Source organism: Dendropsophus ebraccatus, chromosome 1 (genome assembly GCF_027789765.1).
Source record: "Dendropsophus ebraccatus isolate aDenEbr1 chromosome 1, aDenEbr1.pat, whole genome shotgun sequence".
Classification (NCBI taxonomy): Eukaryota; Metazoa; Chordata; class Amphibia; order Anura; family Hylidae; genus Dendropsophus; species Dendropsophus ebraccatus.
This window is the reverse complement of record NC_091454.1, coordinates 183,057,836-183,083,464: the sequence shown is the minus strand read 5'-3', so window position 1 is coordinate 183,083,464 and position 25,629 is coordinate 183,057,836. Positions and strand designations below refer to the sequence as shown.

The 25,629-nt window shown below is 42.2% G+C and overlaps 1 protein-coding gene across 3 annotated transcripts in view; it reads left to right on the top strand.

Moving 5' to 3' along the window:
- MEGF11 (multiple EGF like domains 11) overlaps positions 1-25,629 on the top strand; it is a 426,707-nt gene that overhangs the window by 386,535 nt on the left and 14,543 nt on the right. For 2 of the 3 annotated variants that reach the window (XM_069985860.1, XM_069985843.1), the window contains exons 18-20: positions 7,604-7,732; positions 8,264-8,392; positions 8,483-8,716. In XM_069985860.1, coding sequence (XP_069841961.1) covers positions 7,604-7,732; positions 8,264-8,392; positions 8,483-8,716 — 492 coding nt within the window. The remainder of the gene's footprint in view (positions 1-7,603; positions 7,733-8,263; positions 8,393-8,482; positions 8,717-25,629) is intronic. The other variant, XM_069985852.1, reaches the window with a different exon arrangement.

Sequence of the window (25,629 nt, the reverse complement as noted above, 5' to 3'; positions counted from 1 at the left end):
TGTGAGTTGTTGTCCTACCTCAGCCACACATGAGCACTAACACACACACACTCCGTTAGTGTGCACCCACACACAGATACATACATATACTCACCCACACAGCAGTAGCAGTGGAGGATGACACAGTCTCTAAGCCGAGGATCAGACTCCTCATCTGTCTCTGTCGGGAAGTGGGGCGGGGGTTGGGGCATCTGTAATTACACTTGCCCCTGCACTACTTTCCTCTCCTGACTGGCTTCAGAGGTCATGTGACATTAATCAGAAGCTTTTCTTCAGCTCTGGAGCCAAGCAGCAGAAGAGAGGAGGAGAGCAGGGAAGGGATGCTGCTGTGTGTGAGGTTGAGTGGGGGGAATTTTACTTGAGAATACATTGCTCCCCTGTAATTCAGCAGGGGGTGGCACCCTATGCCATCGCCTACCCTGGCCTACCCTTTTCCCCGGCCCTGCTATTAACTAAAGTCACAGAGTTATATAGATTTGTAATTTACTTCTATTTAAAAATATCAAGTCTTCCAGGATTTTTTAGCTGCTGTATGTCCTGCAGGAAGGGATGTATTCTTTCCAGTCTTAAACAGTGTTTTCTGCTGCCACCTCTGTACGTGTCCGAAACTGTCCAGGGAAGGAGAAATTTGCAACTCCTTTAGACAGTTCCTGTAACAGAAAGAGGTGGCAGCAGAGAGCACTGTGTCAGACTGGAAAGAACAGGACATACAGCAGCCAATAAGTACTGGAAGGCTTGAGATTATAAATGGAAGTAAATTACAAATGTATAACATTCTAATGCCAGTTGATTTTTAAGAAAAACATTTTTGCCAGAGCACCCATTTAATTCCCATTAATTTCAGTGGGCTAAAAATAAGTGACATATCATTCTCCTGCCCCCATTGAAGTAAATGGGAGTGGGATTTTGGTCAGTGATCCACGCTGTTTTGAATGTGGAAACTCATATTTTTCATGCCCCAAAAACCGCACATTTAATGCCAGTATGAACGTATCCTTAGGCCTCTGATGGATGCACATCTGCATCCCCATGAAACGTATTGCATCACATAACAGGTTATTTAATCCAACTCCAAAGCAGCAACTGTGAAGGCTTCATGACCCTCAACCATCACAGCAACAACTGAAAGATAATGGAATTTTCTTTCCTTCCGAAAGGTCAGGAAAAAGTCACAAAACTGGAATTGCATGCAGCCGTCCACGGCTAGGATCATGCAGTGCAGGGCTCTCTGTATAACCAGCCTGTGCTTTATAGCAAAACTTCTTAATCTTTTTGTATAGTGATCTCTCCCATCAGTACATAGTGATGCCCGGACACCACCATGGCACAGCGTGCAGCGTACTGCATATATCTTAACATTAACCCAACTAAGGAGTCACTTGTGTTGCTAGACCAGGAATTGCTGTGGCCCAGATAGGCCGTTGCAGTATATAGTATATCCCTTTGGGTTAAAACTGCTTACCCAGCAGCTCACAATTTAAGAAGCAGCGACCAAGACTGACCAAGCAGATTGTAGGCAGAGCCTGGCAGCCCATAAGTGCTATCAGTTGTCATCTTCAAGATACATTTTCCACTATGTCCGGTAATGATCCCAATGTGGAGAGAATTATTAACAGAAGGCAGGAGGTATTGACCCATAAACAGGGCAGTATTTCAGAGTGTATAGATACAGTGCATATCATGTACTTTTATGATGCTTTATATATGAAGGATACTAATAGTAAAATATTACCAGATGGAAGCGTTCGGGCATGGACTAGAGCATGGTAGAAAAGTGCTGAATCAGCTTTTAGCCTGCGGTGTGATCATTCATGGAAACTTTTCCCCTGTGCACTTGTATTTCATGTCAGGAGATTATTTCATAATTTAATGACTAAAGCATTTACAGGGCAAAGTGCAAAGCTCCAGGAATGATACCAGCCGTATGTGACACCCACACAGAGGAAGGAAAACAGCAACTAAAATAGCTTAGAGTTTGTATTGTTTGTTGCTTAGAGTATGGCGTTCTAGCTGATTAGTAAGGATCTGTACGCAGTGGTATCTGTCATGTATTTGGAAACAATAAGGAGCAAGTAACATAGACAAAGCTCATTAACCAGAGCTGAATTCACAATTCTGCAGGTTTCTATAGGAAACAGACATACAGCACATTTTTCCCATTAACTTTGGTTAAATCGCTGTCAAGTAATTTTACAGACAATGTTTCCAACTTGGCCCCAGTATATTGCAGCAAAATCAGTGCAGTATATATTTATAACAGTACGTGTTATATATCACTAATCATTAAGGAGTCACCTGATCCTCAGACCTCTCCAAAACTGATCAATATCCAAGCTGTGGGCTGCTAGAGATCTACATTGGCAATGGGCAATTAAGCCTAAGGCTATGTTCACACTACGTAAAACTACGGCCTTAGTTTTGAGGGGTGGAACATAACCTTATTTTCAATGGGATCCCGGCCGGAGCATACACACATTGTATGCGCTTCGGCCGGGATCCCATGCGGCATCGGAAAAAACTGACATGTCAGTTTTCTGCGGCCGGAATTCAGTGAATTCAGAAAGACCTGTCAGTTCACACAGTGAAGCAAGCGGCTCCGGAAAGATCACCCGGTCGGTACCTAAGTAGGTGTCACGGATTGGCCGGGTGTTCACATAATGTGAACATAGCCTAAAGGAGTTACACTCATTCACACATTGAGTAGTGTTTCAGGACCTGTCTGCAATTGTCATCCACAATCTGGAAAAAAAATTGTCTATAGTGCGTCTGTAATCCGTTTTTTTTGTGGAACTGCAAAAAATGGGAAGGTGATTGTTAAATTAAAGCGACTCTGTACCCACAATCTGATCCACTCCAAACCGCTTGTACCTTTTGGATAGCTGCTTTTAATCCAAGATCTGTCCTGAGGTCCGTTCGGCAGGTGACGCAACTTTTAAACTTGCAGCCCAGTGTCAAATTGAGATGATCTAAAGTGTCTGTGCCCTAGGCTTGCAACGCCCCTCCGTTTCTCCGCCCCACCCTCTTCACCATTAGGAATGCCCCAGACAGGATTTCTCCTAATCACACTTGTCTGAACACTGCACATGTGCCTTAATAATTAAGGATTAGGAGAAATCCTGTCTGGGACATTCCTAATGGTGAAGAGGGCGGTGAGGAGGTACAGAGAGGCGGTGCAAGCCTAGGGCAGGGTACTCTAGGCCACACCAATTTGACACAGGGCTGACAACAGATCTTGGATTAAAAGCAGCTATCTGGCGATACAAGTTGTTTAGGGGGGGGGGGGGGCAGATTGTGGGTATAGAGTCTTTTTAAGGCAATCCTTTTTTTGCCAATGTTAAGGATGTTTCTTCCGTAAAAGTGATGGAAACTCCCATAGACTTCTGTTGGCTAATCTTTACCGCAGTTATGGTCCTATTTTTTTTGCTGCACGGTAAAACTGTGGACAGTGTAAATAGCCCAATAGAAATCAGTGGGTCTAAATTTGCCTCTAATTGTGGATTCGCAATTTTGGATACATTTATTGGAACAAGTGAATAAGGCTCAAGGCTGGAGACCAGACTGCCTAACATCTAGTATAGTGGACAGGTATAGTATAGTCTCTGGTCCCGTAGACTATGAATGAATCAAGATCACTGGTGGTCCTCGTAGTTGGACACCCAGGGATCATGCAGTTATTACTGGGGTTTCACAGTGCAGGAGCTGGCTGGACATAGTGGTGGCTGGCTTATTACTGGGGTTCCATGGTGCAGGAGCTGGCTGGACATACTGGTGGCTGGCTTATTACTGGGGTTCCACAGTGCAGGAGCTGGCTGGACATAGTGGTGACTGGCTTATTACTGGGGTTCCATGGTACAGGAGCTGGCTGGACATACTGGTGGCTGGCTTATTACTGGGGTTCCACAGTGCAGGAGCTGGCTGGACATAGTGGTGGCTGGCTTATTACTGGGGTTCCATGGTGCAGGAGCTGGCTGGAGATACTGGTGACTGGCTTATTACTGGGGTTCCATGGTGCAGGAGCTGCCTGGACATACTGGTGGCTGGCTAGCTTATTACTGGGGTTCCACAGTGCAGGAGCTGGCTGGACATACTGGTGGCTGGCTAGCTTATTACTGGGGTTCCACAGTATATGCAGGGGCTGGATAGAGATACACTGGAGGAGATTTACAAAAACTAGAGATTGGCAATGACAATGGTTAAAACAGATAGCCACTTGCAACAATACAGAAGAATCTCCCTATATGTGTTCTTACTGAAGGATTCATGCAGATTCTAAATCATCCATCTCATAAGAAGCTTGGTTTTCACTAGTCACTAGTATTTGGTATCTACAAAATGTTGCTTAATCTGCGGCATCCTGACATGTATATATAGTATTGCTACATCCACACAAACCGCCTAGAAGCAACACACCAGCTATACAGCACATGTACTCCCTCCGCTGCCAGACCTGATCAGCTTTTTGCAGACAGTTATGTGACTTTGTTGTTATGTAAGAGCCTCTAGTGCAACATGTGAATTATAATGCGGTTATTATAATAACACGATATTCCCAGCTGTGCTGTATAGTAAGGGACATAACACGATTACCGCAATGAAAAGCAATAAGTGCTCTCCCCAGCAAATAATGAGGAACCTGCTCCCTGTAGTGCTCACTGTCCAAGGAATAGAAGTCTCAAACTATTTCCAGGAGGCTCTGATTCTATCATGAAGTTGTACAAATCTCAAATACTTATTCAGATAAAAACCCATAATGTTAGATGATGTGTTCTCTACATTCTGAAGACTGATATGTTGTATCAAGCAGACTTTAAGGCGGCTGTTTTTGTTGGACAGACATCATTTAACAGCAAATATCATAAAATTTAATATATATTAATAACGTCCGTTGTGTTTTTACAAAAAAACAGACGTTATTTCTTGTGGATTCTGATTTATCTATTGATTTTAATAGAGAAGTCTAAGGCTATGTTTACACACTGTCTATTTTTGTCCGTCATGTTTTGGTTGTGAGTGTTTGTACACTCACAACTGTCATTATAAAATAACGGCCATTATTTTGGCCTCAAAAATGTAAAACAGGCAAAAAAAATACAGTGTGTGAACATACCCCCAGGCTATGTTCCCACTACGGCATTTTAGTGAGAAAAGATGTCCGACTATTAATAATGACGGCTGCAAATAATGTTCATAATAATTTTTTGCAGTCCTTAATATCAATAGACAGCCGTCTTTTTGTGGCTGTCTATTGGAAAAATAACCTAAAATCTGCAATAAATCCATCGCAAATCTGCATTTACCCTGAGACTGATTCAGGCATCAGGATTCCAAGTCATCTCCGTTACGTATTGTTAACAAAAAAAATATATTGAGTGGTCTTTATCTTGCTAAATCATTGTTCACAGTTTTTTGGTTTCATTATTGCAGCGCTCAATTTGCAGTATACTGTACACACCATGTGTTCTAATAACACCTAGTTGTCAATTTATTCATAAATGTCCAGGAGGAATAGTGCTGGGGCTACACAGTCCTGGTCCCATCAGGGGCCATGTGTATGGCAGTGCAGTGACTGAGCTGTGTCAGGGCTAATGGAACTGAATAGGGTCATGGATTGGTCATGAATGGATTTCTCCCCATGTGCCCACAACCACTGAGGAGTTATAACATGACCTCATCCACTTAAAGGGGTTGTCCAGCAAAAAACTTTTTTTTTTTCAAATCAACTGGTATCAAAAAGTTATATAGATTTGTAATTTTCTTCTATTAAAAAATCTCAAGTCTTCCTATACTTATTAGCTCCTGTATGTCCTGCATGAAATGTTATTTTATATTCAGTCTGACACAGTGCTCTCTGCTGACATCTCTGGTCGAGACAGGAACTCTTGTCTTGGTTTTCTATGAATCCCCATAGAAAACCTCTCCTGCTATACAGAGTTCCTGTCTCGGCCAGAGATGTCAGCAGGGAGAAATGTGTCAGACTGAAAATAAAATAACATTTCCTCCATGACATACAGCACCTAATGAGTATGGGAAGACTTGAGATTTTTTTAAAGAAGTAACAAAAGATTACAAATCTGTATAACTTTCTGGCACCAGTTGATTTGAAAGAAAAAGATTTTCACTGGACAACCCCTTTAAATTATCCTGTGTACAGCATGAATACTGCTGTGGAACACAGATTTTGGGCACACAGCCCTTCTTGTGGCTACAATCACTGTGTAGCCCACTGTTTAAAGGGGTACCCCGGAGACTCAGATTTTTTTTTTATATATATATATATATATATATATATATATATATATATATATATACATTGCTTTAATAAAGTTTTACTACTTTGTAATACAACACCATTAATATGAATGTTGAATTTTTATGTTATATAGCCACTTCCAAGTGGCAGCAGTGAAGGGCAACACAGACCCCCTCTGCTGCCACCAACATTTGTGTCAGGAATTGCAAGACTGTCAAGTCCTGCAGATCCTGATCTCAGGTGCTAATGAAATACTGCCACACACTGCAATGCAGAGCAGAGTCCTGTCTCCCTGTGTACTGTGTATTCTTATATACATTACCCGGGGTATAGGGGCACAATCTGTGCTATAGTGACAGTCAGCCTCCCCCCAGGTACTGTATATAAGAACATACAGCCCACTGGAGGAAACAGGACTTCACTGTGTATTGCAATGCTTTATCAGAGAAGGGCATCAGGAACTGCAGGGCTTAGACAGCCCTGCAGTTCCCGACACAAACATTGGTGCCTGCAGAAGGGCCCATGTCACAAGAGCTTACAGTTCCTTATGCAAGATGGCCATATGCTGTAGGACTGGATGCAATAGCAGTGCTTTGTCTGATTGATAGCTCTGTTGTCTATTATGAAGGCTCCGCCTCCTGGGCACTCCTGGAATGTTACAAGATGTGTGTTTTGGTCATGCAACTTATGTGATCGAAACTCTGTGGTATGTTGTCAAGTATCCCTTTTGCTTAAAAAAAAAATTAGTCTGGCTTTGGGTGTTCATATCCCTACCCATCACCAGAATAAGATGGAAGAAGTGTGCTCGGCTAAATATTTCTCTCCCCTCTCATTCATCGCTGCACAGGACAGACTTTATAGAACAGGGGTTGGGAACCTTGGCTCTCCAGCTGTGCAAAACTACAACTCCCATCATGCCTTAGTTTTGCTGTTCAAGCATGATGGGAGTTGTAGCTTTGCATTATGGCTGTGCATTATGAAATCCTTATTGTTAACCTTGAGCCAGTTGTCCTAATTTTTCAGCATTGATTTCATTGATGTGCTATGTAACAAACAGACTTAATTTCATTTCTACATACATGAGAAGGTAAATGTGAATCTGATCCGGTCTGTTGTTTCATTGACGTAACACAACAACTGACATCCCAGCCATATGTCTCTGAAACGCCGATGCATGTCCAAAGAAGTGGTGCTGTGTATTTCTACCATGGATGAGAGTAATACTGTTAATGTGATCTGAAGTCTCTGCTAGTGTGGAAACATATATTTCATCTCAGCCACTAGTGTTAATGGAGATGTGAGGTCGCCCCCTGTCTGCCGCTAGGTGTTTGTGATGCTATTCTGATTCTGCAGGGTGCCCATCAGCATTTTATGGAAAGGACTGTGCCAATGTCTGTCAGTGCCATAATGGAGCCGACTGTGACCACATCACTGGGCAGTGCACATGTAGAACAGGATTCACAGGCAAACACTGCGAGCAGAGTAAGTGACCTGTCACCCAGTGTCTTGCTCTCCAGGAACTTTTTCCCCCCGTTGCATTGAACAGTGTCCTGTTCTGTGTCTGTCTGCCCCACCCCACTCCCGTGACAAAAGCGGTGTGATCCTCCATACTATTCCACCACGGATTAAACTATGTCATGAAATACAAGAATGTTATATATACAGTATTATGCTGCAAGGCTTTACCACCAATGTCTGCTTATACAGTATACCTTAAAAAGCATGCACCCCTAAAATTGAAAAAAAAAAAATGATAATTTAATCAAGTCTTGTAGCTATAAATTTTTCTAAGATGACAAGTAGAATGGCCACTAGACGTGGCCACACAGCTTTCCAAGACTCCTGAATGGCAAATCTGTTTAATTATACAGTGATTCAGGAGGGGGGGAGGGTTTATCTTTACATCATACAACAATATAAGATCACAAAGTTTTTTGATTTTAGGGGGAAATGCCCTTTCTATAGAAGGATTTCCATATTGTTGTCATGAGTAGCATGTCTGTTTACTTTCAGAATGTCCACCGGGGACTTTTGGATATGGCTGTCGCCAGATGTGCGAGTGTCTGAACAATGCAACCTGTGACCATGTTACCGGAACCTGCTACTGCAACCCTGGATTTAAGGGCATTCGCTGCGACCAAGGTTAGAAAGTGTCCCCTGCTGGGGGCGCCGCTTGTTCAGAAGCCTATAATATAATACAAGAATGAAATGTACTTATCTCTATCATTACAGCCGCTCTCATGATGGAGGAACTGAACCCTTACACTAAAATCAGCCCGGCCCATGGATCTGAGAGACACTCCGCAGGTGCCATCATTGGGGTGATCGTTCTCCTGCTCATCATCATGACCTTATTGGGGCTCTTCTTGTGGTACCGGCAGAGGCAAAAGGACAAAGACCATGACATGCCGAACGTGTCCTACACCCCAGCGATGCGTATGACCAGTACAGATTACTCTCTCTCAGGTGTGTTTTCTTATTTTGTTATAAATTACTCAATAATATATATATATATATATATATATATATATCTGGCTCCGTTGCCCCTAGCAACCAATCAGATTCCACCTTTCATTTTCCAGAGTCTGTGAGGAATGAAAGGTGGAATCTGACTGGTTGCTAGGGGCAACTGAGCCAGTTTCACTTAACACTGGGGGAGATTTATCAAACTGGTGTAAAGTAGAGTTCTCTTAGTTGCCCCCGGCAACCAATATATATATATATATATATATATATATATATATATATATATATATATATATATATCACATGATGTTTCTGACTAGTTTAGTACAGGCCCATTTGTCACCTTGAGTCAGTAATTTATATATTATGCTAGTGTGAAACCAGCCTTAGGCTATGTTCCCACACAGTATTTTTGCTCAGTATTTTGGCCACCCGCTAACAGTGTGTGAACATAGCCTTTCTGTGTTTTCAATACACTCCTGGTTTTGGTTGCAAAATACTGACCAAAAATACTGTGCGGGAACATCATAGCCTTAGGGTGTTTTAATATGGGACAGATACCCAATGGATTTTCCGCAGTATTATTACATGTAGAACATCTGCAGTAAGTTATAGCGCCATCATTTTTAAAGAAATCTCTCTCACGCACTACCAATAACCTATGTATAGAATTGATCTGTGATATGGACTTTCAATCCACACAATGTCAATTCATGCTGCAGATCTGCTGCTAATTCATTGAGTATTTTCCCCATTGACTTTATTTAGGAAGTTAAAATGTAATCAAGATATAATAATAATATAGTATTTTTCTAGCTCTCCTTAAGTGTTTCTAGGACAGTTCTCCTTACATAACAACACCTCTAAGGTGCCCTAGTAACAAAAAAATTACCTGAACTTGCTGGGTGACCATTATAGATTCTTCGGAGCAGAAATATAACTTATATTGGCTAACAGGAGTTCCTAGTTGAGAAAATATTTTTTTCCACTGTTGTTTAGAGAATACTGTATATAATAAAGGATATTAATGTTGATGTTGAGCTGCTGGGCTTATGTTCACAGCTATATTACGCTGCAAAGCTAATAAGACTTCCATAGAGGTGCATGAGCCCCCGACAGTACCCCTGTATGCCTCTAATTCATATAGAAGTATATGGAGGTTTCTTTTTTTTAATCGAATTCTGTACATATCCAACAGACCAAAAAAGTCATGGCCTGTTATAAGACTCCATCTGTAGGAAGCTGTTGCCTCTAGGTGCGAATATCTGAGTATACATGGAATCTGGCAGCTTTACAGGCCCCTTATATAGGGCTCTGCCTCACTTTCATGCATTTTAGAAGATTTGCAGCATTTCTGTAAGTAAAACCATAGCGTCACGTCCACTCCGTACTATGCAGATTTTGGGGTGAATTGGTTGCAGATTTGCAGTTACAGACTTTATACTTCCCAATTGAAGTCAATAGGGAGGTCCTGCAAAAAATTTGCAGCATATCCGCAACATACTGGGCTTTTGGAATCTCCACCGCAGGACACCTTTTCCTCTGATTCTTGTGCAGATACTTTGCACAGCATGTGATAGGGATTTCTTAAAATCCTATTCACTGTGCTGGTAATGTAATACACTTTGGATTTTCTGCATGAAAATCATCTATGAAAAGTCTGCAGGGTGTCCATCCCATGTGAAAGCACCATCACTGTACCTAAACCTCAGCATGTATGATTTACAAAATATATGCTCATAATTTAAGTTGACAGCAGGGGGAGCCAGAGCCCTCATCAACATAACTGCACGCTGGTCATGTTATTATTATTATTATTATTATTATTATTATTATTATTATTATTATTATTATTATTTCTATTATTATTTTTTATCATTATTATTTTCCATATTATTAGTTTTTCCTGTTCCTTAATCCTATCTAAAATATAGATCAGTTTAACCCTCTAAAGACTGTACAAAACAGGAACAATAATAATAATACATAGAAAATAATGCTCACAGACAGTTTTATTAACATTGATCATTAAACAATGTTAAATAATGTACAGGATAGATACAGCTTCTGATCCAAAGTAAGTGATATAGAAGAAGTAATTAATCAAAGTATTCCTATGTCTACCTCTAGGAGTCTAGAAAAGATGGATGGCTCCCCATTACTATGGGAGCTACAATGGTAGTGGTAATCAATAGTGGTTGTCACACGACATTGCCAGAAAGAGATAAAATTAATACCTAAGGCCCCAGTCACATTCTGTTTTGGGCTATGCTGACGTATATATTTGTATACTGGCAAAACTGCATTCTGATGTATGATAAAGCATACTCCATTCACTTTAATTGTGACTGTGTGTGGTCTGTTTCCTGAACATATACTTTCTTTTTGCAGGGTGAAAAGCATAGTAGACTATGAATACTGCAAGCGGGGGGGAAAAAAAAGTATATGTTTGGGACACAGATTGAATGTAGTCTTGAGTCATGTTGTATATCTCTGCATACCTGAAAGGAATCATGTTCCTGCTTTTTAGAGGACACATTGTGGCCTGGGGCTGCATAGCAGCTGCTATGATGTTTGATGTGAACCTCCTGGATCCTAGTGCAGGATCTGTTTCCAGGTCTACCATGTGCCGTGGGCCAGGCCTGGACCTGACTGCTCCCTCTGGCTATGCCCCTGCAATGACTATTAAAGCCTATAGTTATTTCAGTGCATACAAAACCTCAGGAAAGCCCGGCATGCATTACTTTGGTTCTGATAATCAGGAAGAAGGTATTCTTGGAAATGTTCCTCGAATTCTTCCCCATGTAGAAACCACATACAAGGCTTCCTACTAGCATAGTGGTTTTACGAGCTACAATCATTGGGTTTGTTCTACCCCTCCCATCACTAAGGTTTCCCTGAGATATAACCTCAATTAATTAGAGTCCTCTTTATGAGCTTAATCATAATCTTGTCATCATCTTAACAGCTAAGAACAAGGCTGGTCTCTAAAGCCCACTATGCCTTGTGTACTTGTGTAATCCTGCGGCTTGTCTGCTCTACTCCAGCATCCTTGTATTTTTATTATTGCTTTTATTACAACATATTCCATTGTACTTACTTTTCATGGGAGTTCCTGCAATGCCATTCACTTTTTTACTACCCATCAGAAACATCCGGGGGGCAATAAAAAGGAGTTGATCGAGTTGATGTTGCAAAAAGCCTAATAACCAAATGTATAATAATGTTTTTGCTGTTTTGACTGCCGATTATCTGTTCATATTGGTAACTTTAGTTTTCATAGACAAAAATGACTAAAGCGAAAAATCACAATGAGAACTTAAGTCTGGAAGTTGCTAAGTAAGAGGGAGGCCCATGTCATGAGGCTTTACATTATGTGATGTTGTAGCTGGCATGATCTCTATGGGGTCTGTGTCATTGACAGAATTATCAGGGACATGAGCTGGTGGGTCCACTATAGGATGGGCATGGCACAAGGCTGGTTACATCACAGCGGTGGTGACATCATTATAGTCAATATCATATTGATTATTGGTTTCTTTAAAGGGGTTATCCAGTGTTAGAAAATCATGGCCACTTACTTCCAGAGATGATACAACTCAGGTGGGTTTTCAATTAAAGCGAATGTACCATCAGTACATTTGCTTTAAGTTTTGCCCATGGATAGAACGGCGCCGACCTGCCGTTAGAATCAATGGATCCACATCATAGACGGGCGGGAGGTTCCTCCCACTGGGGGCAGGCCGGCCTGCCTCCAGTGCATCAGCCTGGTGTAGTGCCCAGGAATAGAGCAGCGTCGTACGCGGGAACCGGGAGGTGGTTCAAAAAAAGGACTGCAGCACCAGCTTCCCTGCGCCAGTGCCGTTCTATCCATGTGCAATACTTAAAGCGAATGTACTGACACCTGAGTAGTGTCAACCCCTTTAAGGGGATGATGTCACAGGTGACATCACAAGAATTGCCAACTTTATAAACGAAGAGCTGTAACCGCTGTAGGCCCCAGCATTTTAGTCAGGCTTTAAAGAACATTCCTACTGTTTGACTGCTTGTTATATCTCCCCATATTCTCTCCCAGGGGTTTCTGCATGCTTAGGGGGCACCTACAGAAGTGGGGAATTACATAATAAAATGGTTTCCTAATATTGCAATATTACCATATATACAGATAGTCACAGGAATAATTTAATAACACCCTGTAGAATTCCAAACTTCCCTGTGGTCATCCAGGAAACTGGTCAGCAACTTCTATTATCAAAACGTGGATACAAATTGCTGTAGGTTACACTCTATAACAGGGGTGTCAAACTCAAATACACGGTGGGCCAAAATTAAAAAATTAGACAAAATCGTGGGCCAACCTTGATATTTATTGAAGAGGGCATGCAGCGCTCCTGGCACTGTCAGATTAACGTGCGGTGTTTCTGGCCAGTGGTGTACATCCCCCAGCATTGTGCACTATGATAAATGATAAGATAAATTGCTATGATATGGTTAAAACCCCAACCCCAATGGTTACCCATTATTTTCCCCCAAGCAGTAGGTAATCCCATAACTGTGCCCTATGCAGTAGCCAACCCCTCCAATAGTGTTCCATATAGTAACCAGCCCTTCCAATATTACCCCACATAGTAGTTAGCCCTACTATTGGTGCCCCACATAGTAGCTATATAGTAGCCAGCCCTCCCAATGGTGACCCATATAATAGTCACCCCCCCAAATGTCTCATATATTAGCCAGCCCTCCCAGTAGTGCCCCATATAGTAGCCAGCCCTCAATAGTCTCTTATATAGAAGCCAGCCCTCCCCAATAGTATCTTTTATAGAGGCCAGTTCTCCTAAACAGTCCTCTTCAATAGCCTGTTATATAGTACCCAGCCCTCCCCCGTAGCCTCTTATGTAGTAGCCAGCCCTCCCCCATAGTCTCTTATGTAGTAGCTAGCCCTCCACAATAGTCTCTTATATAGAAGCCAGCCCTCACCCATAGTCTTATATAGAAGTCAGCCCTCCCTTTAGCCTCTTATAAAGTAGCCAGCCCTCCCCAAGACTCTTATATAGTAGCCAGCCCTCCCCAAGTCTCTTATATAGTAGCCAGCCCTCCCCATAGTCTGTTATGGAGTAGCCAGCCCTCCCCCATAGCCTCTTATATAGTAGCCAGCCCTCCCCATAGTCTCTTATATAGTAGCCAGCCCTCCCCCATAGTCTCTTATATAGTAACCAGCCCTCCCCAAGTCTCTTATATAGTAGCCAGCCCTCCCCATAGTCTGTTATGGAGTAGCCAGCCCTCCCCATAGCCTCTTATATAGTAGCCAGCCCTCCCCATAGTCTCTTATATAGTAGCCAGCCCTCCCCCATAGCCTCTTATATAGTAGCCAGCCCTCCCCTGTAGTCTCTTATATAGTAGCCAGCCTTTCCCAGTAGTCTCATATAGTAGCCAGCCCTCCCCCATAGTCTCTTATATAGTAGCCAGCCCTCCACCATAGTCTCTTATGAAGTAGCCAGCCCTCCCCAAGTCTTGTTTATAGTAGCCAGCCCTCCCCAATAGCCTCTTATGGAGCAGCCAGCCCTCCCCCATAGCCTGTTATGGAGCAGCCAGCCCTCCCCCATAGACTCACCCTTCCTGCGACCCCAGCCGGCACCGAACGCGCACAACGCGTCATCGTGTTTCCAGCGCCAGATGCTTCTTAAATACTGCGGCCTACAAGATTATAATATGGGAGGTCTGAGCGGCCGTTTGATCCTCCCATATTATAATCTGTGATGTCGGCGGGCCAGAATTAATAAAAGAGTAAAATAGTGTGGCGGGCCAAAAATAATGGCACCGCGGGCCAGATTTGGCCCGCGGGCCAGAGTTTGGCATGTCTGCTCTATAAGGATCAAAGGTAAAGGTACACTGAGTGCCAACACCTTCTCAGTAATGGCTTGGTCCACTTTTTCGGTGACTGCAGCTTACAGAAGTCAGAATGTCTTCAACATACCCCAACATAAGCCTTTGACAGAGTGGAGTGGGAGTTTTTATGGAAGGTCATGGAGCGGTTTGGGTTGGGGGACAACTTTATAGGGAAGGTAAAACTCCTATATAGAGATGTAAAATCATGTGTAATGGTAAATGGGGTCCAATCAGGGTACTTTGAGTTAGGAAGAGGCACGAGACAGGGGTGTCCTCTCTCTCCAATGTTGTTCATTTTGGCACTTGAGCCGCTAGCAATAATGATCAGAAGGGATGAGAAGATCCAGGGGTTTGGGGTTAAAGGAGCGAATGACAAAATCAGCCTGTTTGCGGATGACACTTTGCTTTTCCTTAGTAGACCAGAGACGACTGTTGAGTATGTAGTGAGTGTGATTGAGGGATATGGGAATTTTTCAGGGTTAAAAATAAATTGGGATAAATCTATTCTTTTGCCTATATTAGAGGACCAGGGAGGGGAGGGGGGAGAGAGATATGGGAAGATGAAAGTGTTGAAACAGGGAGAAAGTTTTAGGTATTTGGGAATAGAGATGTCAGGAAAGATCAGCGAATTTCATGGAAACAACACATATAAGGTATTAAGAACTATAAATGATAAAGTAGATATATGGATAAACCTTATACACTCCAAAGCGGATAGAGTCATGCTTGCCCAAACAATAATCCTGCCCAAGCTACTGTATATATTCTGTGCTACTCCAGTATGGATAGAGGAGAATATCTTTAAAAAAATAGAAGCAATGTTAAATAAACTTATTTGGGGGAGGAAGAGAGTAAGATTGCGACAAAAATTTCTTTGCCTGCCGAAAGGAGAGGGGGGAGTAGGGTTGCCGGACATGAGGCTGTACTTCCTAGCTGCGCAATTAAATTATTTAGGGAATAGGAGGGGAGTGGAATTGTATAAATATTTAGAGGGAAGGTTAGGTAGGGTTCACGACGGTATGATGGGGATGTTAGAAGTGGGAGTTTTAGAAGAGTTAGAATGGAGTAAGTATCCCGCGGTATCTATGCTAGTTAAGGTATGGAGGAATCTTAAAAAGCTATTGGGGGTCAAAAATGCGATAGATATTACACCCTTATGGAATAACAACAGATTGAGGGAAATATGTAAATTAGGAATACTTAAAAATCTTAAAAGAGCAGGGATTAGTAAAGTAAAAGACGCCTTCCGAGATGGGAAATTGAAAACTTGGCAGCATTTGAGGGATGAGTTTGGTCTGGAGGGGAAAGAATGGTACGAATACGAACAGCTGAAGCATGCCGTTGGGGATACTGAGAATGGAGAGTTGCTTATAGTGGGAACTACTCCGGAAATAATATCACTCCTAAGTAGAGGTATGGGTATTAAAAAGGGAGTATCACGAATATATGGGAAATTAATGGATGAAAATCAGGGGAAGATGGAAATGGGATGTAGGGGGAAATGGGAGAAGGAATTAGGTAAAATGTCGGAGGGGCAATGGGAGAGTATATTAAAAAATGTTAAGAAAGTGTCGGTAAACCAAAATCACCAGATGGTGCAGCTTCATGTTCTGCACCGTTTGTACTACACTCCCTCTTTTCTGGTAAAAATAGGCAAAAGATCCACGGCCGACTGTGCAAGATGTGGGGAAGAGGTAGAAGATTGGCTGCACATCTTTTGGACATGTACGGCCCTGGGAAAATTCTGGCGGGAAATAATAAAGGCAGTAGAAGAAGAACTGGAATATAGAATAGTACCGTATCCAGCATTGATAATATTGGGAGATGATTCACAAATGGCGGGAATGGATAGGAAAAAAAAGGAAGTGTTGGGTAGGAGATTGTTTGTGGCAAGACTTATGATTGTACGGAGTTGGAATACAAATGAAATATTACGAGCAGAGACTTGGAATAATTTGGTAAAACAGTATGTTAAGTATGAAAAGGTATGGGAAAGAGGAAGAGAGTAGTGAAGAAGAAAGTAGGAGTGAAAATAGAAACACTGGTCTGGTCGGGTTTGAGTATTGGAGGTCCACCTGGGGAAGGGGGGGGGGGAGGGGAAGGGATAAGGGAGGAGGGGGGTATTGGAAAAAGGGGAAAACTGGATAACTTGTTTGTGTGTAAAACTTTTTTGTATTTATGGATGTGCCAATAAAAAAAGTTTTTTTGAAAAAAAAAAACATACCCCAACATATTCAATGGAGTTACAGTCCGGTGAGTTTGACGACCAAGGCTGAAGAATTCATTGTCGTATCCCACCAACCCTTCCCTAGTGATGTGAACCTGATCACACAGGGCATTGTCTTGTTGAAAGATGGCACTGTGATCAAGGAAATCCTTTTGAAGATATGAGATCTGCACCACTGGTGACTACCCACACACATTTTATGCAGATTTTTTTTACAGCATCCACTTTGGTGGATGTTCTATAAATATGCTGTGTGTGACCTTGTCCCTAGGAGGCCTCACAGTTCTGTTTTTTTTTTCTTTTAACAGAATCATGTAATTAATTGTAATATAAATTAATACGATGCTTCATCTGAAGTGGCTGTTTTTGGAAGGTTGGGTGCCCAACCCCCTGGACTGAATCCCTAGCTGTGACTCTGCTAGAGAGACACTCTCTTTGTAGCTGCTCTCCGCTCTGGCTAATAGATGAAGGTACTAAACAGGTATCCTCCCCCTTTATTAATTCAGATTTCTAATCCATAATAGATTGAGTGGTTTCAAGACGTTACAAAGGAAGAGATTTACTTTAGGCTCAGTAACAAGGAACATGTCTGAAGCTTGCAGTTGGTAAGAGGAGCAGCTAGTGTAGAAGGGAAAAGGACATTAATAACTTACAAAGCCTTGAAATTAACAGAGACTGTACAATCCTAAAATACAATATTTATAATGCTGGATTTTTACACAGCGATTGCTGTGAGCTGAGAACTTCAGTTATATCATGGTGACTGCGCAGTTATGCTTATAGGCATTTTACTTATAACCAGAAACTGCTAAATGAAAGTACAGCAAGGTACATAGTAATGGAAATCCAAGTGTCCAAAATTCAGATTTCCGATATTGGCACTATGAGGTTAAAATCCAGATTTGCAAGGTCATAACAAACAAAAAAATAGTGAGGTCACAGTTTGGGATTGTGATGTCATAATTCCTAATTATGATGTCACAATGGGGCAATATGATGATAAAATCAGAATAATAATGCTTTTATTGGTATAGCGCCAACTGATATAGCAGCACTTTACATAGTTTGCCAGTTTTGGTCCCTGTCCCCATTTGGGCTCTTAATCTAAATTAGCCTATCTGTATGTTTTGGGTGGGGAGGAAACTGGAGTACCTGGAGAAACCCACGCAAACACGAAGAGAACATACAGACTCTTTGCAGATGTTGCCCTTGGTGGGATGTCACAATCTGCAATCCTAAATTGATCTTAAAATTTGAGATCAAAATTCAAAATTACGAGGTCATAGTCCTAAATTGTAGGGACACAATTCAGTAATGTGATGTCACAATTCAAAATTATGATGTCACAATGGGGTTTTGTGACGTCTACAACTCTACAACAGTGAGGTCACAATCCTTGGACATCCTTTCCAGGAAGCACTTTGCACATTATGTCATTTTCTACCTCTGTGTGTGACAACATGGAGTTCATATTGTGAAATGTATCTATGTTCAGTGTTAAAGTCTGCATATTTTTTTCTAGCATTAAGTCAGGAAAAAATAAAAACAAGATCCACTAGTGGAAAAAATTTCCCAAGAAGCTGACATCTCATCTCCCATTGGGCATATTCTTTCTATCATCTAGAGGATTCTCCTCTGTATCTCATCCCTCTCACTGTGCAGAAATTCTTGATTACATTTCCGCCTGTAATTGCGAAATATCACCTGGTATCAATAACCAAATGTTAATTTGCCACAGGGATAACATGGTAATGTATATTATAAGGCTTAAAGGGGTATTCCAACTCAAAACTAACTTGGATAGGGGACAAGTAAGAGATTGCGAGGGGGGGCGGGCCGACCTGCGTACTCCCCAGCGATCTCCAGATCGGCCCCCCAGCTCCTTTGTTTTGAATTCAGATGTGGGTGCGGCTTGGGGACGATCAGGAGATCGCCAGAGAATATGGAGGTCACAATCTCTTGCATGCACAGTCATTGTACAGTGCTGGTCCAGGGGAAGGCAAAACCCCACATAAGGTATATGTCAATAAATCCCTTAATCTGTTACCCTTCGCCTGACTCTAGTAACTATAACCTGTAGTATTATTACACTCCAGACATGTATCCAGGCCCTTTTGAACTTTTTTTTAGTGAGTTCACTATGACTTCATTCTCTGGCAAACAGTTTCATAGTCTCAGGTTGTTTCTGCCATGAGGCCAATTGAATCAGGTGGCACAGGAGGTGAACACAAAAAACTTGCGACACAGCCTGGGCTGGTTGTCCTACACTTAGGACACGGGGCATAGTGGGGGGACAGGGATAATATCACTCTCACTCTTTATTCTGATGTAGGCTGGCCAGGTCACGAGCAATGCCAGCACATATCCTGACAGCATTACCCGGTGCCTGCTGATAGAGTGGCAGTGTCAGAGTTCCTCCCCTCCACCTGCATTCACTAGAGCACACACTCTCAGCCTTCTGTGTGAGACCATGCACAGGGTCAGGGTGGTGAGGCACTGCCAAAGCTGTCTTCACAGATCTTGGTTCTCCCTCCTCCCAGCCAATGCTATTGTGTTCCAGATCAACTCTGCACTCTAATGCAGCACTGTACCTACTCAGGGAGTAGCTTCACATACTGGGGCGGTGGGGGTGGGGGGGGCAATACTCTACTTACTTGGGTGGCACTGTACCTGCTCAAGGGGCAGCTGCCTACTGGGACAGCTATATCTACTGTGGGGGCCATTTTACCTACTCGAGGGCAATGTATGTACTGATGGGGGCTCTACCTTAATGAGGAGGCAATTTGCCTACTGAGAGGGCAACTCTACCAACTAGGGCTTAACTTAACCTGTTGGAAGACAGCTCTATAGGGTTGGGGACTCTGTCTAATGTTGTTGGGGAGGCAGCTCTACAAACTCTATTTATTAGGAGATAACTCTGTCTTTTGGAGACAACTCTTTACTTACTGTGGGACAGCTCTGTTTACTGTCTACCTAAAGGGAGCACTTATCTACAAAGTGGGGCATTATTTGAGACACAATGTGGGGAAAAAGATGAGGATGGCTTTGGAAAAGTACAGAGCCTAAAATGTTTGTCCAACAGATTTTGCAGAGACGTGTGATGGCTGGGAGAAGTCTTTGCGGCGGTCTGGGCCAGATGGAGAAGAAAAGGAAAGAGAACAGCTCAGATCAGAGAAGATGCCCCCTGTGAGTCTCTGGATGTAACTGCTTTGTAATCACTACGTTGTCATTGAATGGGGAAATATCGGGCTGGGTATTGTGGGTTTTATTTAGTTGCAGTATGGGTGGTGTTATTCTATCATTAGGCAGTGATAATGTGTGGTCAGAATGTGGGGGTATTAGTTGTGCCTTGTATAGTGTTATTATTGGTAATATTGGCCTTGGTATACTGGGTAAAATTCAGTGAAGGTATGGTGTTACTATGTGATAATGTGGTATGTGGTAAGAAGTGTTTATAATGTGGTGGTAATATTTGGCCTATATGTAAGGTTAAGTTTAGTATAGTGGATTTTGTTAAGTAACAGAACAATGGTAATATGTTAACCTGTATGGCGGTATTTAATTTTTGTGGTGTTATTTGATAATTGTATGATTAATATATAGAGGTACAAAGTTCTATTTGCAGGTACAGGGATACCCCACATATATCCTGCAACTAAACTTTTGCTTATGATTCAAATGGGAGGAGGGCATTTCAGTTTTCAGGGAGAAGAAAAGCTAAAATTGGCTCTGCAAAGCCTCACCGCTTTTAAAGTAAATAATCCCTTCCTGTGACAGTATGGAAACCTTCTTTCTTTCTAGACATGGTCCCTTGTTATAGACACTGTCCTGTGTATGTAAATATGGAAAAGATTTATTTAGTTACCTTCTATTTATTACTTTAATTGCCCACTTTTGAACCCCCTCCAGATCTATGATGACTTTTTTTTACACTAGTGCCCAAAACTTTGCTCCACATTCTTTGTGTGGTCTGACTTTTAAAGTAATACTGCCACCATCGGTCTTTTGCCACTTTGTGTATGAGGTTGTGATGTCACAGGCATGCCCAGCCAATCAGCGCTGGCAGTAGTGTCCCTCAGCCTGTAACGCCAGAACCCCAAAACCTGGAATCAGCCACACAGTGGGGACGGAGTGGCACAATATGGGCGGTAGCATGGCAGCCAGGGAGAAGAGTGCATGTAAATCTTTTCATTCACCCCCTCCCTGTGCATATATATATATAAAAGCCCTCCTACCGGTATAACCCCTGTAAAGAGAATAGAGCACAGTACCAGCCCCTATGATACCCTACTAGTTACAGTGACCCAATCAGAGTATGCACCTTAAATAACCACCATCTGTTATCTACCACTGACCCAGTTACCTACCAACACATTTCCCCTTAACCCAAGCATACTCATTTTATGTGCCAACCCTTTATGCATCACAGCAACAGATTTTTGGGGAAAATCATGATAAATGACATCATCCATGGTCTAGTCTAAAGCTTACCTCCTCATAGAAGCCAGTCAGAATACTTATACACCCATGCAGAAGTAGAGTTATTTTATTGAGATATTCCAAAATAACATCTTTTCAAGCAAACGTCTAGGCTTATAGTTCCCAGAATCTCTTTATGACCCCTTTTTGAATATTGGCATTACATTTGCTATGCACCAGTCCTGTGGAATAATCCCTGTCACTGTAGAGTCCTTACATATTAGAAATAATGGTTTGTCTATCACATCACTCGCTTCCCTTAGAGCACAGGGTGTATACCATCTGGACCCAGCGACCTGGCAGGCCTAATGGATTCTTTAGAACATAGCGCTGCATGTCCTCCTGGGTTAGTCAGGTGACATTTAATGGAGAGTTTACTTCATCCCTCTGCATTTCTGAATACTAAGGAGGGAAAGTGTTTGGCCAATTCACATTCTCCTCATTACCCTCTATAATATCTCCCCTATGACATTTTAAAGGGGCACCACTTTCGATTTTAACCTTTTTGCCATTTATATAATTAAAGAAGATTTTAGGGATACTTTTACACTTTTTGGCAGTCAGCCTTTTTGGTGTCTCTTTTTTTACATAATTTATTTTCTTCCTACAGGTTTTTAGTCCCCTTTCACTGCCTTTCTGTTTTAGTAGCCCAAAATGCTTTCTTCTTGTTATTTCTTGCCCCCTTTATATTTTTTTCTTTTCAACTGCTTCTATCCTTTTTGTCCCTATACATTATATAACGCACAAAGAAAAATTTAAGATGCTTTTTAAAATATCCCATGATCTGAATAGTCATTAGTCATTGTCCCAATCGGTAAGGTTAATGGCATCTCTAAGCTGAGCTTAACCAAAGTTTCTATCTGCCCTAACTTTGTCATTGTTTGTCTGTTCCCCAATACAGAGATGGAGAACCTGTCTTTGCTATTAGGCCCCCTTTCTTCTACGTATGCCACTAGTAAACAGCAGACTTTTTGCTATGTTATCACTTAATCTTAAAGTGGGATTCCATTTAGTTAAAAAAAAAACATGTCGGATTATACTGTTTATTATCGTTTTAGTCTCCTTCCCCCAGTTCTGAGCTGCTGCTTTCTGCTGAAGACACAGAAAACTGTGTATGAGCTGTTTTCTCCATCTCTGCTCTGAACCCACTCCCCCCCTACCTTCTGAGATGGTTTATGTAAATAGTTCCCATACCGGCTGTCTCTGCACTAGTGCTGGGAGGGTTAATCTGAGGTCAGGTTGCTGGTGAACTCACTGCAATTAACACCCCAGCTGCAGAGACAGACAGCCAGGACACTGTTTAAATGAGCCACCTCAGAAGGGAGGGGGGGGGGGGGGACGATCAGAGTGGAGACGGAGTGAACAGCTCACATACTGTTTTCTTATGTCTTCAGCATAAAGCAGCAGGCTCAGAACTGAGGGGGGACTGAAAAGATAATAACAAGTATGAAACAAATTGTTAGTCTACTGGAGGGGGGATGATTTAACATGTATTTTAACTAACCAGAATACTCCTTTAGTAATGCAAGTTGCTAATTTATATCTAGGATCTGGACCTCCAAACATGCACCATACACACTTTTTTGCACAGAAATATGCACCCTCAGGCCAGTTCACAGTGAGAAAATTCGGCACAATTCTTTGAGCGGAGATCGGAGGGGTGCAAAGCCCTCACATAGAGTCTCTGACACTGAGGCAGTCAGGATTCCATGGCGGAGAGCCCCGACGAATTTACGCAGTAAATACGCACATGATGTACACTGGATAGTATTACTAATCATAGAGCAAATTATTAATAATGTATACAAGTGAAATCATAGAGTTAACAAGGTGAATAAGTGCTAAATACCCCGAATAAAATGTTACCTAATCTCAATTTACATACCTAAATGTTGGGTTTTTCTAAGATAGACGCTTATCATCTATCCACAGGATCACTTATCCACACTGGACCCCCACCAGTCTTGAGAACATGGGTCCTTTGTTCCTTGTTTGAGCCTTTGTGATGCTTTTTTTAATGGTCCGTTTGTATTTTGGCTTAAAAAAACTGACTTTTGTACATCAGTTTGCATCCGTTTGCATCAGTCAGCATCCGTTTTTCTATCCGTTTATGTTTCTTTTTTGGTTTCTTGCTGCTTCTGCGCATGCTCAGTGCAAAAACGGATGAAAAAAAAAACGGATGTGAACGGAAATACCTTCCGTTTTAGATCCGTCCTCATTGACTACAATGTAAAAAAACGGAAGTGAACTTTCCGTTCGTCATCCATTTTTTTAAGCGGAAAGAAAAATACTGCAAACCCTATTTTTTCTTCCGTTCAAAAAAACGGATCTTGAACGGATTGCATGCAAACGGAGCACACTAATATATCATGGGAGTCTATGGGGATTTTAACGGATCCGACAGTTTCCGTTTTGTTTACTCCAAAAGGTAGACGGAATGGTGCCGGATGGTCAAACGCTGATGTGAACGTAGCCTTAGTCAGTCACCAATAGTGCAAGTTCTCCCAATTAAAAAGATGAGAGGCGTCTGTAATTTACACCATATGTAGACCTCAACTATGAGAGACAAAATGAGAAAACAAATCCCGAAAATCACATTGTCTGATTTTGTAAGAATTTATTTGTAAATTATGGTGGAAAATAAGTATTTGGTCACCTACAAACAATCAAGATTTCTGGCTCTCATAGACCTGTAACTTCTTCTTTAAGAGTCTCCTCTTTCCTCCACTCATTACCTGTAGTAATGGCACCTGTTTAAACTTGTTATCAGTATAAAAAGACACTTGTGCACACCCTCAGTCAGACTCCAAACTCCACTATGGTGAAGACCAAAGAGCTGTCAAAGGACACCAGAAACAAAATTGTAGCCCTGCACCAGGCTGGGAAGACTGAATCTGTAATAGGCAACCAGCTTGGAGTGAAGAAATCAACTGTGGGAGCAATAATTAGAAAATGGAAGACATACAAGACCACTGATAATCTCCCTCGATCTGGGGCTCCACGCAAAATCTCACCCCGTGGGGTCAAAATCATCACAAGAACGGTGAGCAAAAATCCCAGAACCACGCGGGGGGACCTAGTGAATGAACTGCAGAGAGCTGGGACCAATGTAACAAAGCCTACCATCAGTAAGACACTACGCCAGTGCCAGGGACTCAGATCCTGCAGTGCCAGACGTGTCCCACTGCTTAAGCCAGTACATGTCCGGGCCCGTCTGAAGTTTGCTAGAGAGCATTTAGATGATCCAGAAGAGTATTGGGAGAATGTCCTATGGTCTGATGAAACCAAAGTGGAACTGTTTGGTAGAAACACAACTTGTCGTGTTTGGAGGAAAAAGAATACTGAGTTGCATCCATCAAACACCATACCTACTGTAAAGCATGGGGGTGGAAACATCATGCTTTGGGGCTGTTTCTCTGCAAAGGGGCCAGAAAGACTGATCCGGGTACATGAAGGAATGAATGGGGCCATGTATCGAGAGATTTTGAGTGCAAACCTCCTTCCATCAGCAAGGACATTGAAGATGAAATGTGGCTGGGTCTTTCAACATGACAATGATCCAAAGCACACCGCCAGGGCAACGAAGGAGTGGCTTCGTAAGAAGCATTTCAAGGTCCTGGAGTGGCCTAGCCAGTCTCCAGATCTCAACCCTATAGAAAACCTTTGGAGGGAGTTAAAAGTCCGTGTTGCCAAGCGACAACCCAAAAACATCACTGCTCTAGAGGAGATCTGCATGAGAATGGGCCAACACACCAACAACAGTGTGTGCCAACCTTGTGAAGACTTACAGAAAACGTTTGACCTCTGTCATTGCCAACAAAGGATATATAACAAAGTATTGAAATGAAATTTTGTAACTGACCAAATATTTATTTTCCACCATAATTTGCAAATAAATTCTTACAAAATCAGACAATGTGATTTTCTGGATTTGTTTTCTCATTTTGTCTCCTATAGTTGAGGTCTACATATGGTGTCAATTACAGACGCCTCTCTCATCTTTTTAAGTGGTGGAACTTGCACTATTGGTGACTGACTGACTAAATACTTTTTTACCTCACTGTAGCTGAGCACAGTCATGTTAAATGGAGCGAGGAAACAAATGACTGCTCAGCATTTCATTCAAACAGGGAACGTAGGACCCCATCTCTTGTGATTGGTGAGGATCCCAGTGGTAGGACCCTAAGTGATCAGACGCTGATCGCTTGTCAGGGTCAGGTATTGGGCAGTTGGTGTGGAGGTTATAGGTCCATCAATGGGAGTCTCTCAAGACTGCCCTGGACATGTAGCTTGAAGAATGGTAGTGTAGTGTCTCTTTAAG